This window comes from Chelon labrosus (genome assembly GCF_963514085.1).
Source record: "Chelon labrosus genome assembly, chromosome: 21".
Taxonomy (NCBI): domain Eukaryota; kingdom Metazoa; phylum Chordata; class Actinopteri; order Mugiliformes; family Mugilidae; genus Chelon; species Chelon labrosus.
Window position 1 is genome coordinate 15,762,869 of NC_140354.1, and position 27,044 is coordinate 15,789,912.

General features: G+C 42.0%; 3 protein-coding genes across 3 annotated transcripts; 2 read left to right on the top strand and 1 right to left on the bottom strand.

Annotated features, from left to right (window-relative positions):
- Positions 1 to 826: 826 nt before the first annotated feature.
- Positions 827 to 6,212, top strand: LOC311506825 (polyserase-2-like). Its single transcript, XM_084570922.1, has 10 exons — positions 827 to 1,306; positions 2,140 to 2,160; positions 2,397 to 2,559; positions 2,669 to 2,937; positions 3,207 to 3,352; positions 3,450 to 3,705; positions 3,933 to 4,104; positions 4,265 to 4,518; positions 4,629 to 4,726; positions 4,905 to 6,212. Exons 1-10 carry the CDS (start codon positions 1,252 to 1,254, stop codon positions 5,205 to 5,207), a joined length of 1,737 nt encoding a protein of 578 aa, XP_084427048.1. The 5' UTR covers positions 827 to 1,251; the 3' UTR covers positions 5,208 to 6,212.
- Positions 6,213 to 11,725: 5,513 nt separating this feature from the next.
- Positions 11,726 to 22,369, top strand: LOC311506176 (polyserase-2-like; the record flags this gene model as incomplete). The annotated part of the gene is made up of 9 exons (XM_084570054.1): positions 11,726 to 12,146; positions 17,620 to 17,640; positions 17,907 to 18,069; positions 18,176 to 18,444; positions 18,752 to 18,897; positions 19,965 to 20,250; positions 20,478 to 20,649; positions 20,806 to 20,903; positions 21,061 to 22,369. 8 exons carry the CDS (start codon positions 11,726 to 11,728, stop codon positions 20,867 to 20,869), a joined length of 1,542 nt encoding a protein of 513 aa, XP_084426180.1. The 3' UTR covers positions 20,870 to 20,903; positions 21,061 to 22,369.
- Positions 22,370 to 22,535: 166 nt separating this feature from the next.
- LOC311506405 (uncharacterized protein) lies at positions 22,536 to 25,233 on the bottom strand. Its single transcript, XM_084570355.1, has 5 exons — positions 24,981 to 25,233; positions 24,496 to 24,538; positions 24,293 to 24,403; positions 23,457 to 23,594; positions 22,536 to 22,985 (listed from the first exon to the last, which is right to left on the bottom strand). Exons 2-5 carry the CDS (start codon positions 24,499 to 24,501, stop codon positions 22,899 to 22,901), a joined length of 342 nt encoding a protein of 113 aa, XP_084426481.1. The 5' UTR covers positions 24,502 to 24,538; positions 24,981 to 25,233; the 3' UTR covers positions 22,536 to 22,898.
- Positions 25,234 to 27,044: the final 1,811 nt, after the last annotated feature.

A 27,044-nucleotide genomic window follows, 5' to 3' on the forward strand; every position in this document is an offset into this window, starting at 1 on the left:
GGTTCTGTGCAGTACACTCAACAGATGCCTGTTAAAGCTCATTCTGTGCTGAGGAAGACTGATTCTTTATTGTTTTTAACTGTGAAGAACAGTCCCCGTGAGGCCTTTTTACTGCTGCTCTGCTATAATGTGTCAACAAGCTGGAATTAATTTGAAAGGTGTGAAAATGAAGATGCATTGGAAAATGTTGTTATTGTGAAGATTTAAAATCACTACAAAGACAAAATGTGTCAGATCTTTACATTGTTAATTGTTCTGTAATTACTGTAAACACAATTTTATGTTGCCGTACTAGAATATTGTTTATCTTTAGCTTCTTTATTGGATTGCAAGCCCAGTTTTGTATACCTGCAAGGTGTACAAAAAGATGTCCGACAGAAAACGGCAGCAGTCACAGAGTGTCAAATTCCCCAAGACAGTGCAGGAATGTTGCCCGGTGAGGATGATAATCTGACTGTTTAAGCCATCAGCTTTTGCTGTATCCAGGGAGTCTGTGGTGGTGTTGGTGCTAGTCACCTGAACCACTGACTTAATGTTTTGGAGCTTTAATTAAAAAAACATGCCAATCACTGCTTGTTTCTGGAACTGGAAAAACACATCCTAATAAACTGACATTTGTATATAAACAAGGACACTGAAGCATTGAATGAACTGTTAGAACCCCACGTGGTTTGAATATATGCAGAGAAAGAAGAATTTTAGTCTAAAACTACCAACATCATGAACATTCTCCATTAAAGTGGCATCATAGTACGAGTTTTTTTACTGCCAGTAAATCTGCAAAATGTACAACTAGTCATTGGGTAATTGCCCTATTTGGCCCTCTGCCAGTTATTACAAGGAAACCACGTGAAACATTTTGATGGGAATATTTTCTTTGAGGAAGTGGGAGAACAGGCTCAACGAGGTGCAACTAGGCAAAGAGCCCAGAGAGAAGATACTTTAATCCTTATAGGTTTTGATATGTAAAAGTGATCATTAATGATTCTAAAAAAGAAAGTTACTGCTTACTATAGGTGTCATAACAAAGTACAATGTTGAATGTTTCCATCTGAAATGAAACAGATCGCTTCATGTTTTATACAAAAACAGATACAAGAACAGAAAGCGTTTATGCTGTGAGCTCTTTGGGCGTGTGTTTGGACAGGTGACTGTCAGTGAGCTAGAGAGAGGTGTGTTTGAGAGAAAGGGAGGGGACAGAACATTATTTATGCCAGAACAGAACAGATCTGATCAGATGCACTTACAATTATGGCTTTCTACAAAGTGATCCGTGTGTTCGCTGTGCTGATTCTTCTGATTCAAGGTAAGAGCGCTTGAAAATACTGTACAGAGAGACGGACTGATGAGAACTGCTTTGGACAGGACCTGTTGATTAATTTGTCCTGAGGACTAAAGACATTTAGTAATTACCAATTACTAATTAGGTTTGGAAAGCAGCTATGCGAAATAATTATTACAAACCTCTATTTAATGCGTAATAATGTCACATAGAAAAAATCTGATAGATTTAGAATTTAACTAAACATTTTGTTGGCATACTGTATATTCAGATTAACGGTCTATTGTTGAGACCGTTGTGAGATTAAATGGTTGATGCTGGTGAAAAGAAATGTTTTTAAATGGCCTTTAATGCTCCACTGCTTCAGGTGTCGGAAATTACGTTTATAGTTATAACACAAGTTGATGCTTATAAGATGCTAATAATATGTCGGATATAGTTAGTCAGTTTTGGTTTTGTTAATGTAAACATTTAACTGTGGCATTATTGGTGTAAATCTTTTTTTTTCCATTTTAGTTAGCCTCTATGAGCAACATACAGTTTTTCTTAAAATAATTTAACCCCTGATTTACACATCAAACCAGTTTTTATTTAACCCTTCCACAAAAGAATATTTTCTGGTGAACGATGGAATAATAATTGTGGGAATGAGGACTCCAATACACTCTGCTTATCAGTTTATGTGTAAAATGTAGCTGTTAAAAAAAAAAAAAAACGAAATGCGGACTGTGGTAATAAATGACACAGTTAATGTTTAAACACCTCCTTCTTTTGTCAAAGCATTACGGAAAGTAAACAGGCAACAGTACATAGATACATGTTTGTTGTACCAACCCTTTCTTGCTTTCTTTTTTCAGAGTCAGTGTCTCAGCTATCTGGTAAGTTTCCATGCATAATTATTAACTTCCTTCCTTGTGACAATTTTAATACATAATTGGGGGTTTCTGTTGAGCAGAAAGGTGTACAGTTTGATTCTATTTTCTGACAACTCCAGAGTCAGCCTTAAGAAAACAAGTAAAAGCATTTCTTGACTGAGATTAGTTCAACTTCTCCTCACTGTGTCTTCAGCCAGTAGAGACTGTTGCTCAATGTGTGTTTTAATGGTACTCTTCAGTCTGCGGTCGGGCAACGCTCAACACCAGGATAGTTGGAGGACAGGCGGCCCCTGAAGGCACCTGGCCATGGCAGGCCGATCTGCACTTTTCGGGACGTCACTTCTGTGGAGGAACCCTCATTAACGATCGATGGGTGCTGACCGCTGCTCACTGCTTCCCAGGGTGAGTAGATACCATCAAGCCATGAAATACAATTACATGTCGCCACGGGGCACAAATCACTGAATTGAGAAAACAGATGAGTCATTTCAGTTTCTTTTGCGACCTTTAGTTCCTCCACAAACAACCTGCTTGTGTATCTGGGTCGTCAGAGTCAAGAGGGACCCAACCCCAACGAGGTGGTTCGGTCGCTAACACGGATTATCAGGCATCCCAACTACAACAGCCAAACAAATGACAACGACGTTGCCCTACTGCAGCTCTCCTCACCGGTGACTTTCACCACTTTCATTGTGCCTGTCTGCCTGGCAGCCACAGACAGCATCTTCAACGATGGAATTAACAGTTGGGTCACCGGCTGGGGCAATATTGGAAGTGGAGGTGGGTCATAAAGAAACCAGATTATATTTATGTTGAAAGAAGACACAATTCCTATGTAGTTAAAGATGGTGAGGAACCTTTTATGTGTTGACACTGTAAAGATTCAAAAGAGCATAAGTAGCATCAGAAGATCAGTGATGTCTTGTTGTTACTTGAATTTACTGTTTGTCTGACCTGCCAGAATGAAGGTGGTGGCATTATTGGTGGACCAGTTGTTACTGGTTTTATCTTTAATGGGCTGTGTGTTTATCATGTTTGTGTGATCTTAGTTCCCCTTCCTTCCCCACAAAACCTAATGGAGGTGAACGTGCCAATTGTGGGAAACAGACGGTGTAACTGTAACTATGGAGTGGGCGCAATCACTGCCAACATGGTGTGTGCTGGGTTACGTGAAGGAGGGAGGGACTCCTGTCAGGTGATCATTTTTACCTATGTTTGTGTCATAGTTTCACCTCCTGTAAAGATTCCTTCTTCCTCAGCAACTCTACAACTAAATGTTTCTGGTCTTAAAGGGAGATTCAGGAGGTCCACTTGTGATCAAGCAGAACAATCTCTGGATTCAGGCAGGAGTCGTGAGTTTTGGAGTTGGTTGTGCACAGCCTAACTTCCCAGGAGTCTACTCCAGAGTGTCTCAGTATGAAGCGTGGATTAACAGCCAAATCAGCAGCAACCGGCCGGGCTTCATCACCTTCACATCCACTGGGACAGATAGTGACCTCAGCGTCACCTGTCCAGGCCTGCCACCCCCTCCAACCCCCACACCCGAACGTGAGTGTCTGTCATGTCCAGACTGTTTTCTGCTTCATAATCCCAGCTTTCTATTTAAGCTGATGTATACGTGTATCACATGTATCCCAGATGTCTGTGCAAACCTCTGTGAAAGCTTTGGAAACTTGAATTAAAGTTGTGTGTCTGACCTGGATCTGCAGTGATGGAGAGGCATGCTGTCTTTAAAAATAAGTCTCATCGTGTCTACCTTTGGCTTTTCTCTGCAGCGGTGTTCTGTGGACAAGCCCCGCTGAATTCTCGTATTATGGGAGGAAGCTCGGTGGCAACAGCTGGCGTGTGGCCGTGGATGGCTAGTTTACAGAAGAATGGGAGTCATGTGTGTGGTGGGACTCTGGTGGGCGTGGACTCTGTGCTCAGCAATGCCGACTGTTTCTCAAGGTGAGACACATGGGGTGATGGTATTTTAACTTGACTTCACTGTTTACATGATGACCAGTAACTGGTAGCATTCAGGTCTTACAGCTGTTGAGGTGACTTAACATCTGAACATTCATTTTTAAATCAGCACCATCTAATTCACTTCATTAAATCTCCACAGTTCTCCTGTACCATCTGAGTGGACGGTTGTGTTGGGCCGTTTGAGGCAGAATGGCTCCAACCCCTTTGAGGTGACACTGAATGTGACAAATATCACTCTGAGCAACTTGACTGGGTCCAATGTTGCCGTGCTGCATCTGTCAACCCAACCCACCCTGTCCAACTACATCCAGCCCATCTGCTTGGACAACGGACGGACCTTTGCTGTGGGCTTGACGTGCTGGGCTGCTGGCTGGAGCGCCGGGCGAGGAGGGGGTGAGTACACAGAACAGTGGCAGTAATGCCACCTCTTTGCATCACTCTACATCTTCAGATAAAACAATGTTATTTAGACGTCACAGTTTTGTTATTTTTCTCCACTTTAGAAGAACAAGTCCTGCAGGAGATCCAGACCTCAGTGGTTGACTGTGGCAATGCTTCAATGAGTGACCGTATTTGTGTGGGATCTTTCACACTGGAGCAGGTGAATGAGGACCTGGTTACTATTATTATGCAACATTTGTTGATACGTCGTAGTTACTGATCTGGAGCTTTTAATACTATCACATGATCTTCAACTGCAACTGGGATTGCCGGACTTTGTTGGTGGTATTTTGTCTAAGTCGAAAACCTGATAACAGCATTGGTATCTGTTTGTTCAGGGTGACTCTGGTGGACCGTTGATGTGTCAGCAAGACGGCTCTTGGTTCCAGGCGGTCGTCCTATCAATTGCAAACAACTCCACCAATCAAACACGAGCAGACCCACCGATGGTCTTCACAAGACTGAGCCGCTTCACAAGCTTCCTGACTCAGACTCTGGGGACGCTCTTGTCTCCAAACTCAGCCGACACAAACGTCACCACCACCAACTCCACTACCACTGGGGGCGCACCCAATCACCCCCCTTTCTTCTTGTTCTTCCATGTCCTCTTCCTCTTGTCTTGTCTCCAGCTCTTCTCATAGAAACATCTTTACATGATTTACATGATGTGATGAGCACAAATGAATGTGAGCAAATCTTGAATCCAAGGAACATTATTTACTTAAAACTGTATCTGTCATTAATTGACTTGATTGTCCCACTATCTGTTGACCACTAGCAGCAAAGTTGTGAAATTTAGAGCGAGTCGTTATCCAACATCTTTATTGCAAGGTTGGGAACTCTACTGACGCTGCAAAAACAATGGTTTTACTAATACTTTCTGAACCGTTTTTTTTATTTTTTTATTTCACGCAGCATGAGAAGCTGCATAGTCAATAATTGTTTTTAGCGTGTATACTATTTTAAGTACTCAAACTGACTCACTGTGCACTTCGAACTTGATAGAAGTTAGAGTATAGAGGGTGTTTTTGATGTAATTTTACGTGTAATATGAGATTCGGGATTATGAACGACGTGTGCACAAAATCAAAAGACAAAAGAGGGAGACAAATTGTTTATTTAATGTTTTTTTAACTGTGAAGGTCAGTAACCCCTTTTACTGCTGCTCTGCTATAATGTGTCAACAAGCTGGAATTAATTTGAAGGGTGTGAAAATGAAGATGCACTGGAAAAATGTTGCTACTATGATGATTTAAAATCACTACAGAGACAAAATGTGTCAAATCTTTGCACTGTTAATTGTTCTGTACTTAATGCACTTACTAAATTCTTGTTTAAGTCATTTTCAGGACAGAGTTAAATGAGGCCACACAATGTCTTCATTACCCCACAGTTGATTGATTAATTAATGCTGTCCTTTAACTTTGGCAGCTGGATGTGAAGAAGATATTTTGGAGGTCAATGACCAGCCTGTCCATTGTCTACCTCATATTGTCAGAAAATGGCGATATAAATTACTCTCTGAAGTAAAAATGCACTTATTGTTAAATACTAAACAGTATTTGCTGCTCTGTAATGGATGAATGTTGGTTTTAATTTTTTTCTTATTCACAGGGGAATAAAAATGTTCTGTAACATGAAAGTACTGAACGAGCTTTCAATCTTTGATCCACTGACTTTTTCTAATACTGCAAATATACGAAAAGCAGTTAAAATCTAATTTCTAATTAAAGAAATACACTTCTGATGTTTGCTGACGACACGACAGTCGAATAACTCCAGCTCATCCAATTTAAAATATTTCACAATTTAATAAAACTTACAAAAAAAACAGATTGTATAAAATGACCTACATTTTCTAAACATTTAAGACAACTTTGGTGAACAAGGTTGGATTTTCATTTAGAGTCTAACTATTTGAGAGCGTTTTTCTCTTTTCAAGTAAAACATCACACACATAAAATTAAAATTACAAAGGCAGTGCCATATGATAATAATGAACCATAAGACTCTCTTTGTTACCGCTCCACTGTAAACCCTCTGATGAAGCCATGTCACTGATGATATGTGGGATGGATGGACTCCTCCACCCTCGTCTTCTACTTGATCCTGATCTCAAAGCAGAGACAGTTGCAGGAGTCACATTCAGGAGGCTGGCAGGTGCAGGTGCAGCCACCCCTTACAACCACCACCACCCTCCCTCCAACCACCACACCCAGACGTGAGTGTCTGTCATGTCCAGACTGTTTTCTGCTTCGTAATCCCAGCTTTCTATTGAAGCTGATGTACAGTTAACAAATCAAGCAAGAGCAACTTAGATAGCTCAACACAACTAATATTACAAGTGGTTTCTCCAAATTCAACACAAAAATATCATTTTTAATGACCACTGCATTGTCAAAATTATTCAACCCCTTAATGATAAGCAACTTTAATACTTAGTAGAGCACCCTTTTGCTGTTATGACCTGCTGCAAACGTGATGCATAGCCAGACACCAGCTTCTGGCAGCGTTCCTGGGGAATCTTAGCCCATTCCTCATGGGCAAAGGCCTCCAGTTCACTAATGTTCTTGGGTTTGCGTGCTGCAACCGCCTTTTTCAAATCCCACCACAGATTTTCAATGGGGTTCAAGTCAGGCGACTGTGATGGCCACTCTAATATCTTCCAGGACTTCTTCTGAAACCAAGCCTTGGTGGACTTTGAGGTATGCTTGGGATCATTGTCCTGTTGGAAGGTCCAATGACGTCCAAGCTTCAGCTTCCTCACAGACAGCATGACATTTTCTCCCAGGATTTCCTGATACTTGATTGAATCCATCTTGCCCTCTACACGCTGCAGGTTTCCAGTGCCAGAGGAAGCAAAACAGCCCCAGAGCATCACTGAGCCACCACCATGCTTCACTGTAGGCAGGGTGTTCTTTTCTGCATATGCTTCATTCTTCCTCCTCCAGACATACCGCTGATCCATAGGCCCGAAAAGTTCCAGTTTTGTTTCATCGCTCCACAGAACAGAATCCCAAAACCTTTTTGGCTTTTCAATATAGTGTTGAGCAAATTGGAGCCGACTTTTCTTGTGCCTTTGGGTCAGTAGTGGTGTACGTCTTGGAATTCGGGCATGGAGCCCTTCAACATTTAGTGTGCGCCTTACTGTGGACACTGAAACCTCAGTCCCTGCTGCCACCAAGTCTTGCTGCAGGTCTTTCGCAGTCAGTCGAGGATTTTTAACCACCTGCCTCCTCAGGACTCTGGTAGCAGCCATTGATAACTTCTTCTTTCTGCCACGTCCAGGTAGTGTAGCCACTGTTCCTTTCACTTTAAACTTGCGAACTATGCTTCCAACTGTAATTCTAGGAACATTCAGTGCCCTTGCTATCTTTTTATAACCTTTTCCTTGTTTATGTAAGTCAATAATCTCTTCTCTGAATTTTTTGGACAATTCTCTTGACAATTCTCATTTCCAACATGCAATACAACATCACCATCAACAGTCTAGGTATTTGAGGTGTTCTAGCTCAAGCACACCTGATGCAAATAATAAAGACCTTGATTGGTTGCATCAGGGGAGCTTCAAATCACACCTGATTTCCAAATATGTACTCTCATGAGGAATTCTATTCATGGGGTTGAATAATTCTGACACTGCAGTGGTCATTAAAAGTGGCATTTTGTGTTGAATTTGGAGAAACCACTTGTAATATTAGTTGTGTTGAGCTATCTAAGTTGCTCTTGCTTGATTTGTTTATTGCAAACCTTTGCTAATTTGTACATTTTGCAAATAAACCTTATTTGCAGTGGGGGTTGAATAATTTTGATTGCAACTGTATACGTGTATCACATGTATCCCAGATGTCTGTGCAAACCTCTGTGAAAGCTTTGGAAACTTGAATTAAAGTTCTGTGTCTGGCCTGGATCTGCAGTGGAGAGGCATGCTGTCTTTAAAAATAAGTCTCATCGTGTCTACCTTTGGCTTTTCTCTACAGCGGTGGTCTGTGGACAAGCCCCGCTGAATTCTCGTATTGTTGGAGGAAGCTCGGTGGCAACAGCTGGTGTGTGGCCGTGGATGGCTAGTTTACAGAAGAATGGGAGTCATGTGTGTGGTGGGACTCTGGTGGGCGTGGACTCTGTGCTAAGCAACGCTGACTGTTTCTCAAGGTGAGACACCTGGGGTGATGGTATTTTAACTAGACTTCACTGTTCACTTGATAACCTGTAACTGGTAGCATTCAGGTCTTACAGCTATTGAGGTGACTCACATCTGGACATTCATTTTTAAATCAACACCATCTAATTCACTTCATTAAATCTCCACAGTTCCCCTGTACCGTCTGAGTGGACTGTTGTGTTGGGCCGTTTGAGGCAGAATGGCTCCAACCCCTTTGAGGTGACACTGAATGTGACAAATATCACTCTGAGCAACTTGACTGGGTCCAATGTTGCCGTGCTGCATCTGTCAGCCCAACCCACCCTGTCCAACTACATCCAGCCCATCTGCCTGGACAACGGACGGACCTTCGCCGAGGGCTTGGCGTGCTGGGCTGCTGGCTGGAGCTCCGGGCGAGGAGGGGGTGAGTCCACAGAACAGTGGCAGTAATGACACCTCTTTGCATCACTCTACATCTTCAGATAAAATAATGTTACTTAGACATCACAGTTTTGTTATTTTTCTCCACTTTAGAAGAACAAGTCCTGCAGGGGTTCCAGACCTCAGTGGTTGACTGTGGCAATGCTTCAACGAGTGACAGTATTTGTGTGGGATCTTTCACACTGGAGCAGGTGAATGAGGACCTAGTTACTATTATTATGCACCATTTGTTGATATAAGTCGAAAACCTGATAACAGCACTGGTATCTGTTTGTTCAGGGTGACTCTGGTGGACCATTGATGTGTAAGCAAGACGGCTCTTGGTTCCAGGCGGTCGTCTTATCAGTTGAAAACAACTCCACCAATCAAACACGAGCAGAACCACCGATGGTCTTCACAAGACTGAGCCGCTTCAGGACCTTCCTGACTCAGACTCTGGGGACGCTCTTGTCTCCAAACTCAGTCAGCAACAACACAAACATCACCAACGTCACCACCTCAGCCTCCACCTCAGCCTCCACCATCTCCAGTGCCGTCACTACCAACGGGGGCGCACCCAATCACTCCCCTTTCTTCTTGTCCTTCCATGTCCTCTCCCTCTTGTTTTGTCTCCAACTCTTCTCATAGAAACATCTTTATATGATGTGATGAGCACTAATGAATGTGAGCAAACCTTGAATTGAAGAAACATTATTTACTTAAAACTGTATCTGCCATTAATTGACTTGAATCTCACACTATCTGTTGACCACTAGCAGTAAAGTTGTGAAAATTAAGAGCCACAGACTAGCTGAGTGGTTCTGTGCAGTACACTCAACAGATGCCTGTTAAAGCTCATTCTGTGCTGAGGAAGACTGATTCTTTATTGTTTTTAACTGTGAAGAACAGTCCCCGTGAGGCCTTTTTACTGCTGCTCTGCTATAATGTGTCAACAAGCTGGAATTAATTTGAAAGGTGTGAAAATGAAGATGCATTGGAAAATGTGGTTATTGTGAAGATTTAAAATCACTACAAAGACAAAATGTGTCAGATCTTTGCATTGTTAATTGTTCTGTACTTACTGTAAACACAATTTTATGTTGCCGTACTAGAATATTGCTTATATTTACCTTGTTTATTGGATTGCAAGCCCAGTTTGGTACACCTGCAAGGTGTACAAAAAGATGTCCGACAGAAAACGGCAGCAGTCACAGACAGTGCAGTGTCAAATTCCCCAAGACAGTGCAGGAATGTTGCCCGGTGAGGATGATAATCTGATTGTTTAAACCGTCAGCTTTTGCTGTATCCAGGGAGTCTGTGGTGGTGTTGGTGCTAGTCACCTGGACCACTGATTAAATGTTTTGGAGCTTTAATTAAAAAAACATGCCAATCACTGCTTGTTTCTGGAACCGGAAAAACGCATTTCAGAAGCATTTTAGTCTAAAACTACCAACATCATGAACATTCTCCATTACAAGTGGCATCATAGTACGAGTTATTTTTTCTGCCAGTAAATCTTCAAAATGTATAACTAGTCACTGGATAAGTGCCCTATTTGGCCCTCTGAATATTTTCTTTGGCTGAAGTGGGAGAACAGGCTCAACTAGATGCAACTGGGCTAAGAGCCCAGAGAGAAGATATTTTAATCCTTATAGGTTTTGATATGTAAAAGTGATAATTCCTGATACTAAAAAGAAAGATACTGTTTACTGCAGGTGTCATCAAAAAGTACAAAGTTGAATGTTTCCATATGAAATGAAGCAGAAGTGAAGTTGTACTTGAAGAGTTGTTGACGTTTTATACAAGAACAGAAATCTTTTATGCTGTGAGATCATTGGGCGTGTGCTTGGACAGGTGACTGTCAGCGAGCTAGAGAGAGGTGTGTTTGAGAGAAAGGGAGGGGACAGATTACTTATGCCAAAACGGATATGATTAGATGGACTTACAATTATGGCTTTCTACAAAGTGATCCATGTGTTCGCTGTGCTGATTCTCCCGATTCAAGGTAAGAGCGCTTGAAAATACTGTACAGAGAGACGGACTGATGAGGGCTGCTTTGGACAGGACTGGTGATTATTTTAAAGACATTAAAGACATCAAATAGATTTGGAACGCAGCTATGTGAAATAATTATTACAAACCTGTATAGCTACGTTTAACTAAACATTTTGTTGGCATACTGTATATTCGGAGTAACGGCCTATTGTCAAAACCACTGTGAGATTAAATGATTTATGTTGGTGAAAAGAAATGTTTTCAAATGGCTTTTAATGATCCACTTCTTCAGGTTTCAGAAGGTACGTTCATCGTAACACGAGTTGATACAGCACTCACTTCCGGTTTCGAGTGAACGCTGGCACAACTTGCTGCCGCTGCTCGCCGGTAACCTTTTAACTTTTTAACTTTCTAGACTTTCCTGAGTCATTTTATGTTTCTATGACCTAATCGGTGAGTGTAATTGCCTTCATTTGGAATACTTAAACGATCTGTCGGCACTACCTTTTGTGTGAGCCTTCACTGCTAGCTCACCTGTTCTGCCCCGGTCTGAGCCTCACCTGGCGTTTCTAGCCGTCGATGCTGCCTAAGTCCTCATCCACAATGCGGGCGGGTAGGACATACACCCTGTTTGTCTGCGCCTGGCTGTTTCTACTGCCTGTTCACCAGCTAGTGACGGGTTTGCTTCAGTACTCGGCCACCGACCTGCTACGGCTGCGCTGCCACCTGCCTGGACCTGCGCCAGAAGCTCTCCACCTTCACCCAAACATCGCCTTCCAGCCTCGCCGGAGATATATCCACCGAGGATCCCGCCGGCATTTCCTCCACAACAGTTCAACAGCTATAAAGTCCATCTGGTCCAGCTCTCGTCGCCCTCCACGCTCCACCAGCCGGGCTGTTGACCGTAGCGTGCTAGCCCGCCTAGCTCGGTCGGCTCGCACCAACACCTCACCCAACTTCGCTCTGTTCAACATCCGCTCACTGACAAGCAAGGGACATCTCATCCAGGACCTTATTGTTGATCGTAAGCTTGCCTTTCTCTGTTTAACCGAGACATGGCAACAGCCCAATGACTTTTCTCAGCTGAATGAATCCACTCCTTGTGGGTTTGTTTACACCTGTCAACCTCGTGGCTCTGGCCGGGGAGGAGGTCTCGCGTTAATTTACCGCGAGAAGTGGAAAGTCTTGCCGGTGTCTGTGCCTGTCTCCAGCTCATTTGAATCTGCTGTCTGCGAGCTGTCTGGTCCCACTCCTACCATTATTGCTACTGTTTATCGCCCCCCTAAACCGAACAGTGAATTTTTAAATGACTTTGCTGCTTTTCTCACCCATTTGTCCTCTCTCTCACCAAACATAATACTTCTGGGAGATTTTAACATCCACATGGAAAATATCAATTTGCCTCTCACCAAAGACTTTATTTCCTGTTTAGATAGTTTTGGATGTCAGCAACATACCACTTTTCCCACACACTCCAAAGGACACATCCTGGATTTAATCTGCTGTTCTGGTGTCACCCCTCTTGACCTTACAGCTGATGAACTCCCCATAACTGATCACTTTCTCCTCTCATTTACAGTGAAACTCACCCTCTCCATCTCTAAAAAAACACGCCTTATTTCTTTTCGGAATATAAAGAATATCGACCTTGCCACTCTCACTTTAAGTATTCATTCCTCCTGCCTCCCTGACATCCACAATCTATCCACTCCTGATGCTCTGGTCTCTCATTACAACACTGGTCTCCATAATATTCTTAATTCCCTCGCTCCATTAAAAACCCGATCTGTTTCTTTTTCTGTTTCCGCCCCTTGGTTCACCCCCGACCTTCGTCTCATGAAAGCCAGAGGTCGGCAACTTGAACGTCTCCTTAGAAAAACAGGTCTCACTATTCACGAAGAAATGTACAATAACCACATCTTATGTTATAAGGACTGCATTACCCGCACCAAAACCCACTACTACTCCAGTATAATCACTGCCAATAAAGGCAACTCTAAGCCATTGTTCTCCCTACTTAACAATATCACCCAACCTCAAGACTCTCTCCCCCCTCACTTGTACACAACCTCCTTCTGTAACTCCATAATGTCATTTTTCATTGAAAAAATTCAGAATATTCATCAGCACCTTGGCACTATTCCTCACTTTAGTATCCCAGCCGACTCTCACCCATCCACACACTCATTCTCCTCCTTCCAGCTTCCCACTCTCTCAGAAATCACAGAACTTATTCGGAAATCCAAGCCATCCACCTGTCAACTTGACCCCCTCCCCACACAACTTGTTAAAGCCTGCCTCCCCTCCCTTGCCCCTCTCATCTCTGCCATCATCCACTCCTCTCTCACCACTGGAACTGTCCCTACATCCTTCAAAACTGCTGCCATTACCCCAATCTTGAAAAAATCTGGTGCAGACCCCTCTAACTTCAACAATTTCTGTCCTATATCTAATCTACCCTTCATCTCCAAAATCCTTGAAAAAACAGTTGCCTCCCAACTCCATTCTCACTTATCCCATAATAACCTGTATGAACAGTTCCAGTCCGGTTTCCGCCCACTCCACAGCACTGAAACAGCACTTATCAAAATTACCAACGACCTCCTTATGGCAGCTGATTCTGGACTCCTCACCATCCTCATCCTCCTCGACCTGAGTGCAGCCTTTGATACCATCTGTCATACCACCCTCCTCAACAGGCTGTCTTCCATTGGCATCACCCACACTCCTTTAGACTGGTTCACATCTTACCTCTCTGGCCGCACTCAGTTCATTCAACTTAAGTCCCTTAAATCCATCCCCTCCTCCGTCTCTTCAGGTGTGCCCCAGGGCTCTGTCTTGGGGCCCCTACTCTTCATCATCTACCTCCTCCCCCTTGGCAATATGTTCCGCAAATTTAATATTCATTTTCACTGTTATGCAGATGACACCCAGCTCTACCTTTCCAGCAAACCTTCGCCCACTCTCCCACCCACCTCCCTTACTGATTGCATCTCTGAAATAAAAACCTGGTTCACCCAAAACTTCCTTAAACCAAACAGTAACAAAACTGAGGTCCTCCTCATTGGCACCAAATCCAGTCTATCCAAAACCGACAGCTTTTCAGAATCAGAATCAGAATCAGAAAAGACTTTATTGCCAAGCATGATGGTACATAAAAGGAATTTGCTTTGGTGTTGTTACGCCTAAAATAAAATAAAATAAAATATAGAAACTATATTATAGAATAAATATAGAAACTTCCTCTCAGATATATAAAATATAAAAATACAACAAAATACAAAAATATATACACAGTATATATATGTACAGTTAGGCCCAAAAATATTTGGACAGTGACACAAGTTTTGTTATTTTAGCTGTTTACAAAAACATATTCAGGATACAATTATATAATCAATATGGGCTTAAAGTGCAGACTCTCAGCTGTAATGTGAGAGTATTCACATCCAAATTGGAGCAAGGGTTTAGGAATTACAGCTCTTTAATACATAGCCTCCTCTTTTTCAAGGGACCAAAAGTAATTGGACAATTGACTCAGAAGGCTGCAAAATAAAAATAACAAGGCTGCATGGGCTCTTCCCTCGTTAATCTGTCATCAATTAAGCAGTTAAAAGGTCTGGAGTTGATTCCAGGTGTGGTGTTTGCATTTGGAAGCTGTTGCTGTGAACACACAACATGTGGTCAAAGGAGCTCTCAATGGAGGTGAAACAGACCATCCTGAGGCTGAAAAAAAGAGAAGAAATCCATCAGAGAGATAGCAGAAATGTTAGGAGTAGCCAAATCAACAGTTTGGTACATTCTGAGAAAAAAAGAGTGCTCTGGTGAGCTTGGTAACTCCAAAAGGCCTGGACGTCCACGGAAGACAACAGTGGTGGATGATTGCAGAATCCTTTCCATGGTGAAGAAAAACCCCTTCACAACATCCACTCAAGTGAAGAACACTCTCCAGGGAGTAGGTGTATCAGTATCTAAGTCTACAATAAAGAGAAGACTTCATGAGAGTAAATACAAAGGATTCACCACAAGGTGCAAACCATTGATCAGCCTCAAAAATAGAAAGGCCAGAATTGACTTAACAAAAAACACCTGAAGAAGCCAGCCCAGTTCTGGAACAGCAATCGTTGGACAGATAAGACTAAGATCAACCTGTACCAGAATGATGGGAAGAAGAAAGTTTGGAGAAGAATTGGAACAGCTCATGATCCAAAGCACACCACATCTTCCGTAAAACATGGTGGAGGCAGTGTGATGGCATGGGCATGCATGGCTTCCAATGGCACTGGGTCACTTGTGTTTATTGATGATGTGACAAAAGACAGAAGCAGCCGGATGAATTCTGAAGTGTATAGGGATATACTTTCTGCTCCGATTCAGCCAAATGCAGCAAAGTTGATTGGACGGCGTTTCACAGTACAGATGGACAATGATCCAAAACATACCACAAAAGCAACCCAGGAGTTTTTTAAAGCAAAGAAGTGGAATATTCTGCAATGGCCGAGTCAATCAGTAGATCTCAACCCAATCGAGCATGCATTTCACTTGCTCAAGACAAAACGTAAGGCAGAAAGACCCACAAACAAGCAACAACTGAAGACAGCTGCAGTAAAGGCCTGGCAAAGCATCACAAAGGAGGAAACCCAACGTTTGGTGATGTCCATGGGTTCCAGACTTCAGGCAATCATTGCCTGCAAAGGATTCTCAGCAAAATATTGAAAAGCAACATTTTACTTAGGGTTATGTTTATTTGTCCAATTACTTTTGAGCCCCTGAAATGAGGAGCGTTTGTATAAAAATAGCTACAATTTCTACATGTTTAATCACATATTTTTGTTCAACGCCTTGAATTAAACCTTAAAGTCTGCACTTCATTTCCGTTGTAGTTGTTTCATTTCAAACCCAATGTGGTGGCATGCAGAGCCCAAATCATGAAGATTGTGTCACTGTCCAAATATTTCTGGGCCTAACTGTATATTCCACCAGAACATTTACTGTGGGATGGTAGTGGGTTTGATGTGTTCATGGGGGGGGGCTTGGCATTGTTCAGCAGACGGACTGCGGATGGAAAAAAACTGTTCGCCATGCGAGTGGTCCTACACTCGCATGGATCGCAGCCGTCTGAAGGACGGCTGACGGCTCTTCTCTTAGTATTGACAACTCCTCCGTTTCACCCTCCCCCCAGGTTAAGAGTCTGGGTGTCATCCTTGACAGCACACTATCCTTTCAATCCCACATCAATAACATTACTCGGTCTGCTTACTTCCACCTACGTAACATTAATCGCCTCCGCCCCTCCCTTACCCCCCACACTGCCGCCATCCTTGTTCACAGTCTTGTCACTTCCCGTCTGGATTATTGCAACTCTTTCCTTTTTGGCCTTCCACACAAATCCCTCCATAAACTTCAACTAGTTCAGAATTCAGCTGCCCGCATCATAACTCGAACCCCCTCCATTCACCACATCACTCCTGTCCTTCAAGAGCTTCATTGGCTCCCAGTTCGATTCTGTATCCAATTTAAAGTCCTCCTGTTTACTTTCAAGGCCATTCACAACCTCACCCCCCCATATTTGTCTGATCTCCTCCATGTTCCCACTCCCTCCCGCTCTCTACGATCCTCTTCCTCCATACATCTGTCTGTCCCTACTGCCCGTCTTACCACCATGGGGAGCAGAGCATTCAGCCGCTCTGCTCCTCGTCTCTGGAATTCACTACCACCCCAACTCAGAAATATTGATTCATTTCCCCATTTCAAATCACAACTCAAAACATATCTGTTTAAAACTGTCTATTCCACCTGATGACAATTGCTCTTTTTTTTTTTTTTATATATATATTTTTTATTCTTCTGCTGTTTCTTGAGTGCCAAGAAAGGCGCCTTCAAATAAAATGCATTATTATTATTATTATTATACGATGCTAATAATATGTAGGACATAATTAGTCAGTTTTGGTTTTGTTAATGTAAACATTTAACTGTGGCATTATTGGTGTAAATCTTTTTTTTCCATTTTAGTTAGCCTCTATGAGCAACATACAGTTTTTCTTAAAATAATTTAACCCCCGATTTACACGTTAAACCATTTTTTATTTAACCCATTTAATCCAATATCGTGTGACCCACGTCGGTCATCACCATGTGTAGTAGTTGCAGGATGGCCTGAGATGGGAGTCACATCTTGTGATGTCACTGCTTCTAAAACAAAAAACTGAGAACTGAATAGTCATTTCACAGGCTATCTTCCATATATCACAAAAGAATATTTTCTCGTGAACAATGGAATAATAATTCTGGGAATGAGGACTCCAATACACTCTGCTTATCAGTTAATGTGTAAAATGTAGCTGTTAAAAGAGAACGACATGCAGACTGTGGTAATAAATGACACAGTTAATGTTTAAACACCTCCTTTTTTCAAAGCATTACGGAAAGTAAACAGACAACAGTACATAGATACACGTTTGTTGTACCAACCCTTTCTTGTTTTCTTTTTTCAGAGTCAGTGTCTCAGCTATCTGGTAAGTTAAGTTCCCATGCATAATTATTAACTTCCTTCCTTGTGACAATTTTAATACATAATTGGGGATTTCTGTTGAGCGGAAATGTGTACAGTTTGATTCTATTTTCTGACAACTCCAGAGTCAGCCTTAAGAAAACAAGTAAAAGCATTTCTTGACAAACCACTGACTGAGATTAGTTTAACTTCTCCTCACTGTGTCTTCAGCCAGTAGTTTGTAGTCCTGAGAGACTGTTGCTCAATGTGTGTTTTAACGGTACTCTTCAGTCTGCGGTCTGCCAACGCTCAACACCAGGATAGCTGGAGGACAGGCGGCCCCTGAAAGCAGCTGGCCCTGGCAGGCCGATCTGCACACTGGGGGACATCACTTCTGTGGAGGATCCCTCATTAACAATCAATGGGTGCTGAGCGCTGCTCACTGCTTCCCAAGGTGAGTAGATACCCTCAAGCCATGAAATACAGGTATCGAAAACAGAGCACAAATCACTGAACTGAGAAAACAGATGAATCATTTTAGTTTCTTTTGCGGCCTTTAGTTCCTCCACAAGCAACCTGCTTGTGTATCTGGGTCGTCAGAGTCAAGAGGGACCCAACCCCAACGAGGTGGTTCGGTCGCTAAAACGGATTATCAGGCATCCCAGCTACAACAGCCAAACAAATGACAACGACATCGCCCTACTGCAGCTCTCCTCACCGGTGACTTTCACCAACTACATTGTGCCTGTCTGCCTGGCAGCCAGAGACAGCACCTTCTACGCCAGAGTCAACACCTGGGTCACTGGCTGGGGCGATATTAGAAGTGGAGGTGGGTCATAAAGAAACCAGATTAAATTTATGTTGAAAGAAGACCTGACTAGAAAATATGTCAGATCTGTTAAGAGCAACAAAATTCTTATGTAAGTTAAAGATGGTGAGGGCCCTTTTATGTGTTGACACTGTAATGATTCAAAAACAGCATAAGCAGCCTCAGAAGATCAGTGATGTCTTGTTGATACTTGAATTTGGTGTTTGTCTGACCTGCCAGATTGAAGGTGGTGGCATTACTGGTGGACCAGTTGTTACTGGTTTTATCTTTAATGGGCTGTGTGTTTATCATGTTTGTGTGATCTTAGTTCCCCTTCCTTCCCCACAAAACCTGATGGAGGTGAACGTGCCAATTGTGGGAAACAGACAGTGTAACTGCGACTATGGAGTGGGCTCAATCACTGCCAACATGGTGTGTGCTGGGTTACGTGAAGGAGGGAAGGACTCCTGTCAGGTGATCATTTTTACCTATGTTTGTGTCATAGTTTCACTTCCTGTAAAGATTCCTTCTTCCTCAGCAACTCTACAACTAAATGTTTCTGGTCTTAAAGGTGACATAGAATGATTGAACGGGGTATTTATCCTTGATCTGTGATGTGACATGCAGACAAAAAAATTTTGGTTGGGTCTGTAATGCCTTAGAAGCTTCCTAAAAACCTCTCTCAGAAAGCTATATTAGGGTGGGGGATTTTAAACGCGTGGTTTTGCACCTATTTGGCGCCCCTTCGGGCTTAACTGGCAACCTCATTATGAAATGCAAGCACTTGACGCTGATTGGCTGCATTTGCTGCCACTCAAAAGAATGTAAACTTCGCCCCTCTACTTACTGAAGGGAGTTTTGGTCGGTTCTGTACGCGCCAGCATGCGGGACTTGTAGTTCGTTTAATTACGTGTTTTCCATAGCGTTTTACTTAACTATCTTGCGACAAACTGTGACATTCTTGACATGTAAAATCATTTTTTATTCTGAAAAACAACATATGTATAATCCAAGGCACAAGTCGATCGGGACCAGAAAATAATTTATCTTTCGCCATAGACTGCCGTTCACAAACGAAGTAGCAGTCTGTGGTTGAATGTAGTTGGAATCCGATTATAAATGAACAGCAGCCACGCATCTCGTGCATTTCTTTCGGTGGGAATGTAATGGAAAGTTTGCACACCGCTTGCACAGCCTGGAAGAGCACACCTCGGAACGCGACTCGCCATTTCGCCTTGAACTCCGCAAGCACTGCTGCAATGTACTTCCCGTTGGAGGCGAGAGGGCGGATGTATGCAAATTATTTTGAAGGGGAGGGAATTGAATGAGAGTGGGGGGGCAGTAAGATACATGTTACGTAATATGTATCCGTTGTTCAGATTGGGGCATTTTCTGGCTGACATTTCTAAAAGAGGAATTTCTATGAAACGGAGATGTTCAGAATGTCTAGCACTTTTCGTATGTTCGTGAATGCGGGCAGACTACCGTTATTCAACTAAGACAAGGTAAAAACGTTTTTTCATTCTCTGTCACCTTTAAAGGGAGATTCAGGAGGTCCACTTGTGATCAAGCAGAACAATCGCTGGATTCAGGCAGGAATCGTGAGTGGTGGAATTGGTTGTGGAGAGCCTAACTTCCCAGGAGTCTACTCCAGAGTGTCCCAGTATGAAGCGTGGATTAAGAGCCAAATCAGCAGCAACCAGCCGGGCTTCATCACCTTCACATCCACTGGGACAGATAGCGACCTCAGCGTCACCTGTACAGGCCTGCCAGCACTTACAACCACCACCACCACTACAACAACCACTACAACAACCACACCCAGACGTGAGTGTCTGTCATGTCCAGACTGTTTTCTGCTTCATAATCCCAGCTTTCTATTGAAGCTGATGTATACATGTATCACATGTATCCCAGATGTCTGTGTAAACCTCCATGAAAGCTTTGGAAGCTTGAATTAAAGTTGTGTGTCTGACCTGGATCTGCAGTGATGGAGAGGCATGCTGTCTTTAAAAATAAGTCTCATCGTGTCTACCTTTGGCTTTTCTCTACAGCGGTGGTCTGTGGACAAGCCCCGCTGAATTCTCGTATTGTTGGAGGAAACTCGGTGGCAACAGATGGCATGTGGCCATGGATGGCTAGTTTACAGAAGAATGGGAGTCATGTGTGTGGTGGGACTCTGGTGGGCGTGGACTCTGTGCAAAGCAACGCTGACTGTTTCTCAAGGTGAGACACCTGGGGTGATGGTACTTTAACTAGACTTAACTTGATAACCTGAGTCCACAGAACAGTGGCAGTAATGCCACCTCTTTGCATCACTCTACATCTTCAGACAAAACAATGTTATTTAGACGACAGTTTTGTTATTTTTCTCCACTTTAGAAGAACAAGTCCTGCAGGGGTTCCAGACCTCAATGGTCGACTGTGGCAATGCCTCAACGAGTGACAGTATTTGTGTGGGATCTTTCACACTGGAGCAGGTGAATGAGGACCTGGTTACTATTATTATGCACCATTTGTTGATACGTCATAGTTACTGATCTGGAGCTTTTAATACTATTGCATGATCATCAACTCCGACTGGGTTTACCTGACTTTGATGGAATTTTGTCGAACACCTTTTGTCTGTTTTTTCAGGGTGACTCTGGTGGACCACTGATGTGTCAGCAAGACGGCTCTTGGTTCCAGGCGGTCGTCTTATCAGTTGCAAACAACTCCACCAGACAAACACGAGCAGACCCACCGATGGTCTTCACAAGACTGAGCCGCTACACAAGCTTCCTGACTCGGACTCTGGGGACGCTCTTGTCTCCAAACTCAGCCGACACAAATGTCACCACCACCAACTCCACTAAAACTGGGGGCGCACCCAATCACCCCCCTTTCTTCTTGTTCTTCCATGTCCTCTTCCTCTTGTCTTGTCTCCAGCTCTTCTCATAGAAACATCTTTACATGATTTACATGATGTGATGAGCACAAATGAATGTGAGCAAATCTTGAATCCAAGAAACATTATTTACTTAAAACTGTATCTGTCATTAATTGACTTGATTCTCCCACTATCTGTTGACCACTAGCAGCAAAGTTGTGAAATTTAGAGCGAGTCGTTATCCAACATCTTTATTGCAAGGTTGGGAACTCTACTGACGCTGCAAAAACAATGGTTTTACTAATACTTTCTGAACCGTTTTTTTTATTTTTTTATTTCACGCAGCATGAGAAGCTGCATAGTCAATAATTGTTTTTAGCGTGTATACTATTTTAAGTACTCAAACTGACTCACTGTGCACTTCAAACTTGATAGAGTATAGAGGGTGTTTTTGATGTAATTTTACGTGTAATATGAGATTCGGGATTATGAACGACGTGTGCACAAAATCAAAAGACAAAAGAGGGAGACAAATTGTTTATTTAATGTTTTTAACTGTAAAGGTCAGTAACCCCTTTTACTGCTGCTCTGCTATAATGTGTCAACAAGCTGGAATTAATTTGAAGGGTGTGAAAATGAAGGTGCACTGGAAAAATGTTGCTACTATGATGATTTAAAATCACTACAGAGACAAAATGTGTCAAATCTTTGCACTGTTAATTGCTCTGTACTTAATGCACTTACTAAATTCTGTTTATTTCTTGTTTAATTCATTTTCAGGACAGAGTTAAATGAGGCCACACAATGTCTTCATTACCCCACAGTTGATTGATTAATTAATGCTGTCCTTTAACTTTGGCAGCTGGATGTGAAGAAGATATTTTGGAGGTCAATGACCAGCCTGTCCATTGTCTACCTCATATTGTCAGAAAATGGCGATATAAATTACTCTCTGAAGTAAAAATGCACTTATTGTTAAATACTAAACAGTATTTGCTGCTCTGTAATGGATGAATGTTGGTTTTATTTTTTTTCTTATTCACAGGGGAATAAAAATGTTCTGTAACATGAAAGTACTGAACGAGCTTTCAATCTTTGACTCTGACTTTTTCTAATACTGCAAATATACGAAAAGCAGTTAAAATCTAATTCCTAATTAAAGAAATACACTTCTGATGTTTGCTGACGACACGACAGTCGAATAACTCCAGCTCATCCAATTTAAAATATTTCACAATTTAATAAAACTTACAAAAAAAACAGATTGTATAAAATGACCTACATTTTCTAAACATTTAAGACAAGTTTGGTGAACAAGGTTGGATTTTCATTTAGAGTCTAACTATTTGAGAGCGTTTTTCTCTTTTCGAGGAAAACATCAGACACATAAAATTAAAATACAAAGGCAGTGCCATATGACGGCAATAACACAAGTTTCAGTCTTAAGTTCGAAAAGAAGAGGTCATATTGATGCTCAGCAGGAAGCGGTTTAAGGCCCTAATAATGAACCATAAGACTCTCTTTGTTACCTCTCCACTGTAAACCCTCTGATGAAGCCATGTCACTGATGATATGTGGGATGGATTGACTCCTCCACCCTCGTCTTCTACTTGATCCTGATCTCAAAGCAGAGACAGTTGCAGGATTCACATTCAGGAGGCTGGCAGGTGCAGGCACAGTCCCATTTGACACACTGTGGGAAAACATTTCAGACAGCTGCTTTATTGGCTTTATGATTCACTTACACAGCTTGAGCAGTGGTTCAATTATTATTCAGTAATAACCTGCAAATAAGATATAGCAAATATTGCATGTTTTCTTTTTGTTGTCAGAAAAACAATCCATTCTGCATCTTATTAAAGACAACATACTGAGAACGCTTAATTGAGTTTTACTGGAGTTGGATTACCTTGCCATTTATCAGACCATCCTATGTTATTGTTTTATGAGAACAATTTCCTGCTCCAAACTAATTTCTGCATGGGGGATTATTTGAGACAAACAACCAACTATGATTATTTAACACACACCTATGTACTTCTCTCCATGCAGCATGAATATTAAAATTACTAATTATTATTTTTCATTCTAAGGTGTCAAGAACACATGAATTGATGTATGTGTTTCTGTTTATGGAGGGATGACAGTGTCTGTGGTTACTTACAGAAGGAGAAGGGCATGAATTTTTACAAATTGCTCCAAAGGTCGGCAGACTGCACTCACAAGCCTCAGCCAGCCTGAGACACTGCTCGCATAGCGAAATGTCTGGACAGCAGTCAGTGCACTCTGCAGAACAGCTATCCTGTGAGACAGGAACCAGGAAAAGACATTATAATCTATTTATAATTTATTATTCATTACACAGTTTATTTCACTGCACTTCCAGACAGGAAAAAAAATATTGTCCAGTCACATTTTTTTTTTTAATTCCCCAATCTTTGTATTAGAATACTGAAAAAAAAAAAACAGTTTCTATTTTTAAGATACCATATAACTGATGGATGACATTTTCTTTGATGAGAAAGAGAAAGGCACCAAAGCCCCATCCCTTCACATCTGGTATCACTGAAAGAGCTTTTCAAGACAGAGGACAAATCTGAACTACTGGTAGTCAGGAGGATATCCAACCTGTGCATCCATCCTAACATTATTATTATAACAGCATATGATGCAGCTTCTGTAAATCCTGCATTCTCTCATTACAGCGTGAAGCTTATTTTTCTCACTGAATAAATGAACAAAGCATTCACTCATTAACAAGCTTCAAGCATAATGTTGTTCGAGCTCCCATATTAAGATCTACATGGATCAAACATGTGCTGAATAGAAGGTGGATCATTGAAAGCTTTCCCGTGAGACCCCGACTGTCACACTGACCCAAGAGAAAACTACCTTTTAAGAATGTAAATACAAATTAAAAGCATTATTGCTAAGTCCAAACATTTTACAAACATCTGTCAAGAGGAAGCCCTCTGTGTGACTGGGCCAGCAAGCACTAACCTTAAGGCAGTATCGGATCCACAGCCCAATCATCAGCACGACGATGTAAATACCCACAGTAATCATCAGCACCGCTGGGAGAGGAATAGCAAGCTGCCAAATGGGCAGCACCTGAGAAACAGGACCAACAAAACATTAGTCCAGAGCTGATCAGAGGTTACACCAGCTGTTTTCAGATTTAATAAAATAAAAGGATTCCTTACTTCCATTGTACCTTCCTGACGCCTTTAACTACCACAGAGAATTCTGGGGAAAAAATAAATAAACAGAATTAAAACCTAGTTATTAAAAAGGCTTCCTCTTATTTTTTCCCCCATTTATTTACACACTGATTTGTACAGTAGCACAGTTTGGACATTTACAAAAATGTTACTATTGTCTATATGTAAATTTGTAAAGTGTAAAGTTTGTGTCAAACCTATATACATGGATTTATGTGTAAACTAAATTCTTCAGAGAGGCCATTGTTTTGCCTTCATATCATCTGGCAGTCTTTTTAAATTATTATATTGTTATTATAAAATGCTTCAATCATGACCCCAAATTATTCTTTAAAATGTAACTACAATAAAACTGTTAATAAAGTTATTAAAATCCCTTAAAGGTGCGATAACGGTAGTTTTACACGAAAGATGCACGAGCCATTTTACTTTTACGGAAACGAGCACACAACAAGCTAACAACTTACCGCTCCGAGTGCTGCTGTGCTTTCAGCGGCGCGTACATAATAAATACAAACGCCAGTACTTTTAAAATAAAGTCAGATTTGTCATGTTTCATCGTTAAACATTGAAGAAAAGCACAGTTTCTGAATCTTCCCTTCGCTTTGCTTCTGAAAACAAACCGAGGCTCGCGCTATGGCGGCAGCGGCGTTGCTATGGAGTCAGAAGGATCCCCGGAAGGGACAAAAAGGGTGAACTCGGAAACAAAATTCCTGTCACGAGGTAACGTTACTACATTTGTTCGAAGTACTAAACAACATAAATTATTTCATTCTAATTAACTTATTCTGGAAATTCTTTTTCCATATGTAAGATAAGCTTTTATTTATCCCACAGGGGAGAAATTTGCACCGTAGCAAGAGCATATGGTTTTATGGAATGTACACAAGAGGTGGAAAAGTAAACAGTATACAACAGTAGTTTTATATATATATATACATATATATATATATGTGGTCATCTTGCAACAGGCTTGGTTGTATAGCCTCACAGCAGCAGCATATCTTTAATATGTTAAATATATGAACATTTTGTTTTTCTTTTTAAGATTTGGGTGAATTTTGTGTGTTTTTATAATGATATGTTCATTCTCTGTAATTGCTTGTCCTCTGGAGCCTATCCCAGCTACACTATATTACCAAAAGTATTCGCTCACCTGCCTTTACTCATTCTATGAACTGAAGTGCCATCCCATTCCTAACTCATAGAATTCAATATGATGTCGGTCCACCTTTTGCAGCTATTACAGCTTCAACTCTTCTGGGAAGACTGTCCACAAGGTTGAGGAGAGTGTTTATAGGAATTTTTGACCATTCTTCCAAAAGCGCATTGGTGAGGTCACACACTGATGTTGGTCGAGAAGGCCTGGCTCTCAGTCTCCGCTCTAATTCATCCCAAAGGTGTTCTATCGGGTTCAGGTCAGGACTCTGTGCAGGCCAGTCAAGTTCATCCACACCAGACTCTGTCATCCACGTCTTTATGGACCTTGCTTTGTGCACTGGTGCACAGTCATGTTGGAAGAGGAAGGGGCCCGCTCCAAACTGTTCCCACAAGGTTGGGAGCATGGAATTGTCCAAAATGTTTTGGTATCCTGAAGCATTCAATGTTCCTTTCACTGGAACTAAGGGGCCAAGCCCAGCTCCTGAAAAACAACCCCATACCATAATTCCTCCTCCACCAAATTTCACAGTTGGCACAATGCAATCTGAAATGTACCGTTCTCATGGCAACCTCCAAACCCAGACTCGTCCATCAGATTGCCAGATGGAAAAGCGTGATTCATCACTCCAGAGAACGCGTCTCCACTGCTCTAGAGGCCAGTGGCGGCGTGCTTTACACCATTGCATCCGACGCCTTGCATTGCACTTGGTGATGTGTGGCTTGGCTGCAGCTGCTCGGCCATGGAAACCCATTCCATGAAGCTCTCTGCGTACTGTACTTGGGCTAATCTGAAGGTCACATGAAGTTTGTAGCTCTGTAGCAATTGACTGTGCAGAAAGTCGGCGACCTCTTTGCACTATGCGCTTCAGCATCCGCTGACCCCTCTCCGTCACTTTACGTGGCCTACCACTTCGTGGCTGAGTTGCTGTTTTTCCCAAACGCTTCCATTTTGTTATAATAGAGCTGACAGTTGACTGTGGAATATTTAGGAGCGAGGAAATTTCACGACTGGATTTGTTGCACAAGTGGCATCCTATGACAGTTCCACGCTGGAATTCACTGAGCTCCTGAGAGCGGCCCATTCTTTCACAAATGTCTTGTTTCACAGTCTGCATGCCTGAGTGCTTGAATTTATACACCTGGGGCCAGGCCAAGTGATTAGAACACCTGATTCTGATCATTTGAATGGGTGAGCGAATACTTTTGGTAATATAGTGTATAATGACATATTTCATATCCAACATTTTCATCTGCAAGTGACTAAAAACATGTGAAGGAACTAGATCACAAAATGGCAGTTTATAAGACTGTTTCAGACTTAATGCGTTTCAAAACATTTAGACTGCAGTCATGTATTTGAATGTCATGTG

What these genes read in the sequence shown, in the direction of transcription:
- LOC311506825 (XM_084570922.1), top strand. Translation starts at nt 1,252, where the DNA reads ATGGCTTTCTACAAAGTGATCCGTGTGTTCGCTGTGCTGATTCTTCTG. An exon ending in GTCAGTGTCTCAGCTATCTG is followed by an intron (nt 2,161 to 2,396) that starts GTAAGTTTCCAT and finishes GGTACTCTTCAG; the next exon opens with TCTGCGGTCGGGCAACGCTC. An exon ending in GGGCAATATTGGAAGTGGAG is followed by an intron (nt 2,938 to 3,206) that starts GTGGGTCATAAA and finishes GTGTGATCTTAG; the next exon opens with TTCCCCTTCCTTCCCCACAA.
- LOC311506405 (XM_084570355.1), bottom strand. An exon ending in GGATCCGATACTGCCTTAAG is followed by an intron (nt 23,595 to 24,292) that starts GTTAGTGCTTGC and finishes CCTGTCTCACAG; the next exon opens with GATAGCTGTTCTGCAGAGTG. An exon ending in ATTCATGCCCTTCTCCTTCT is followed by an intron (nt 22,986 to 23,456) that starts GTAAGTAACCAC and finishes GTTTTCCCACAG; the next exon opens with TGTGTCAAATGGGACTGTGC.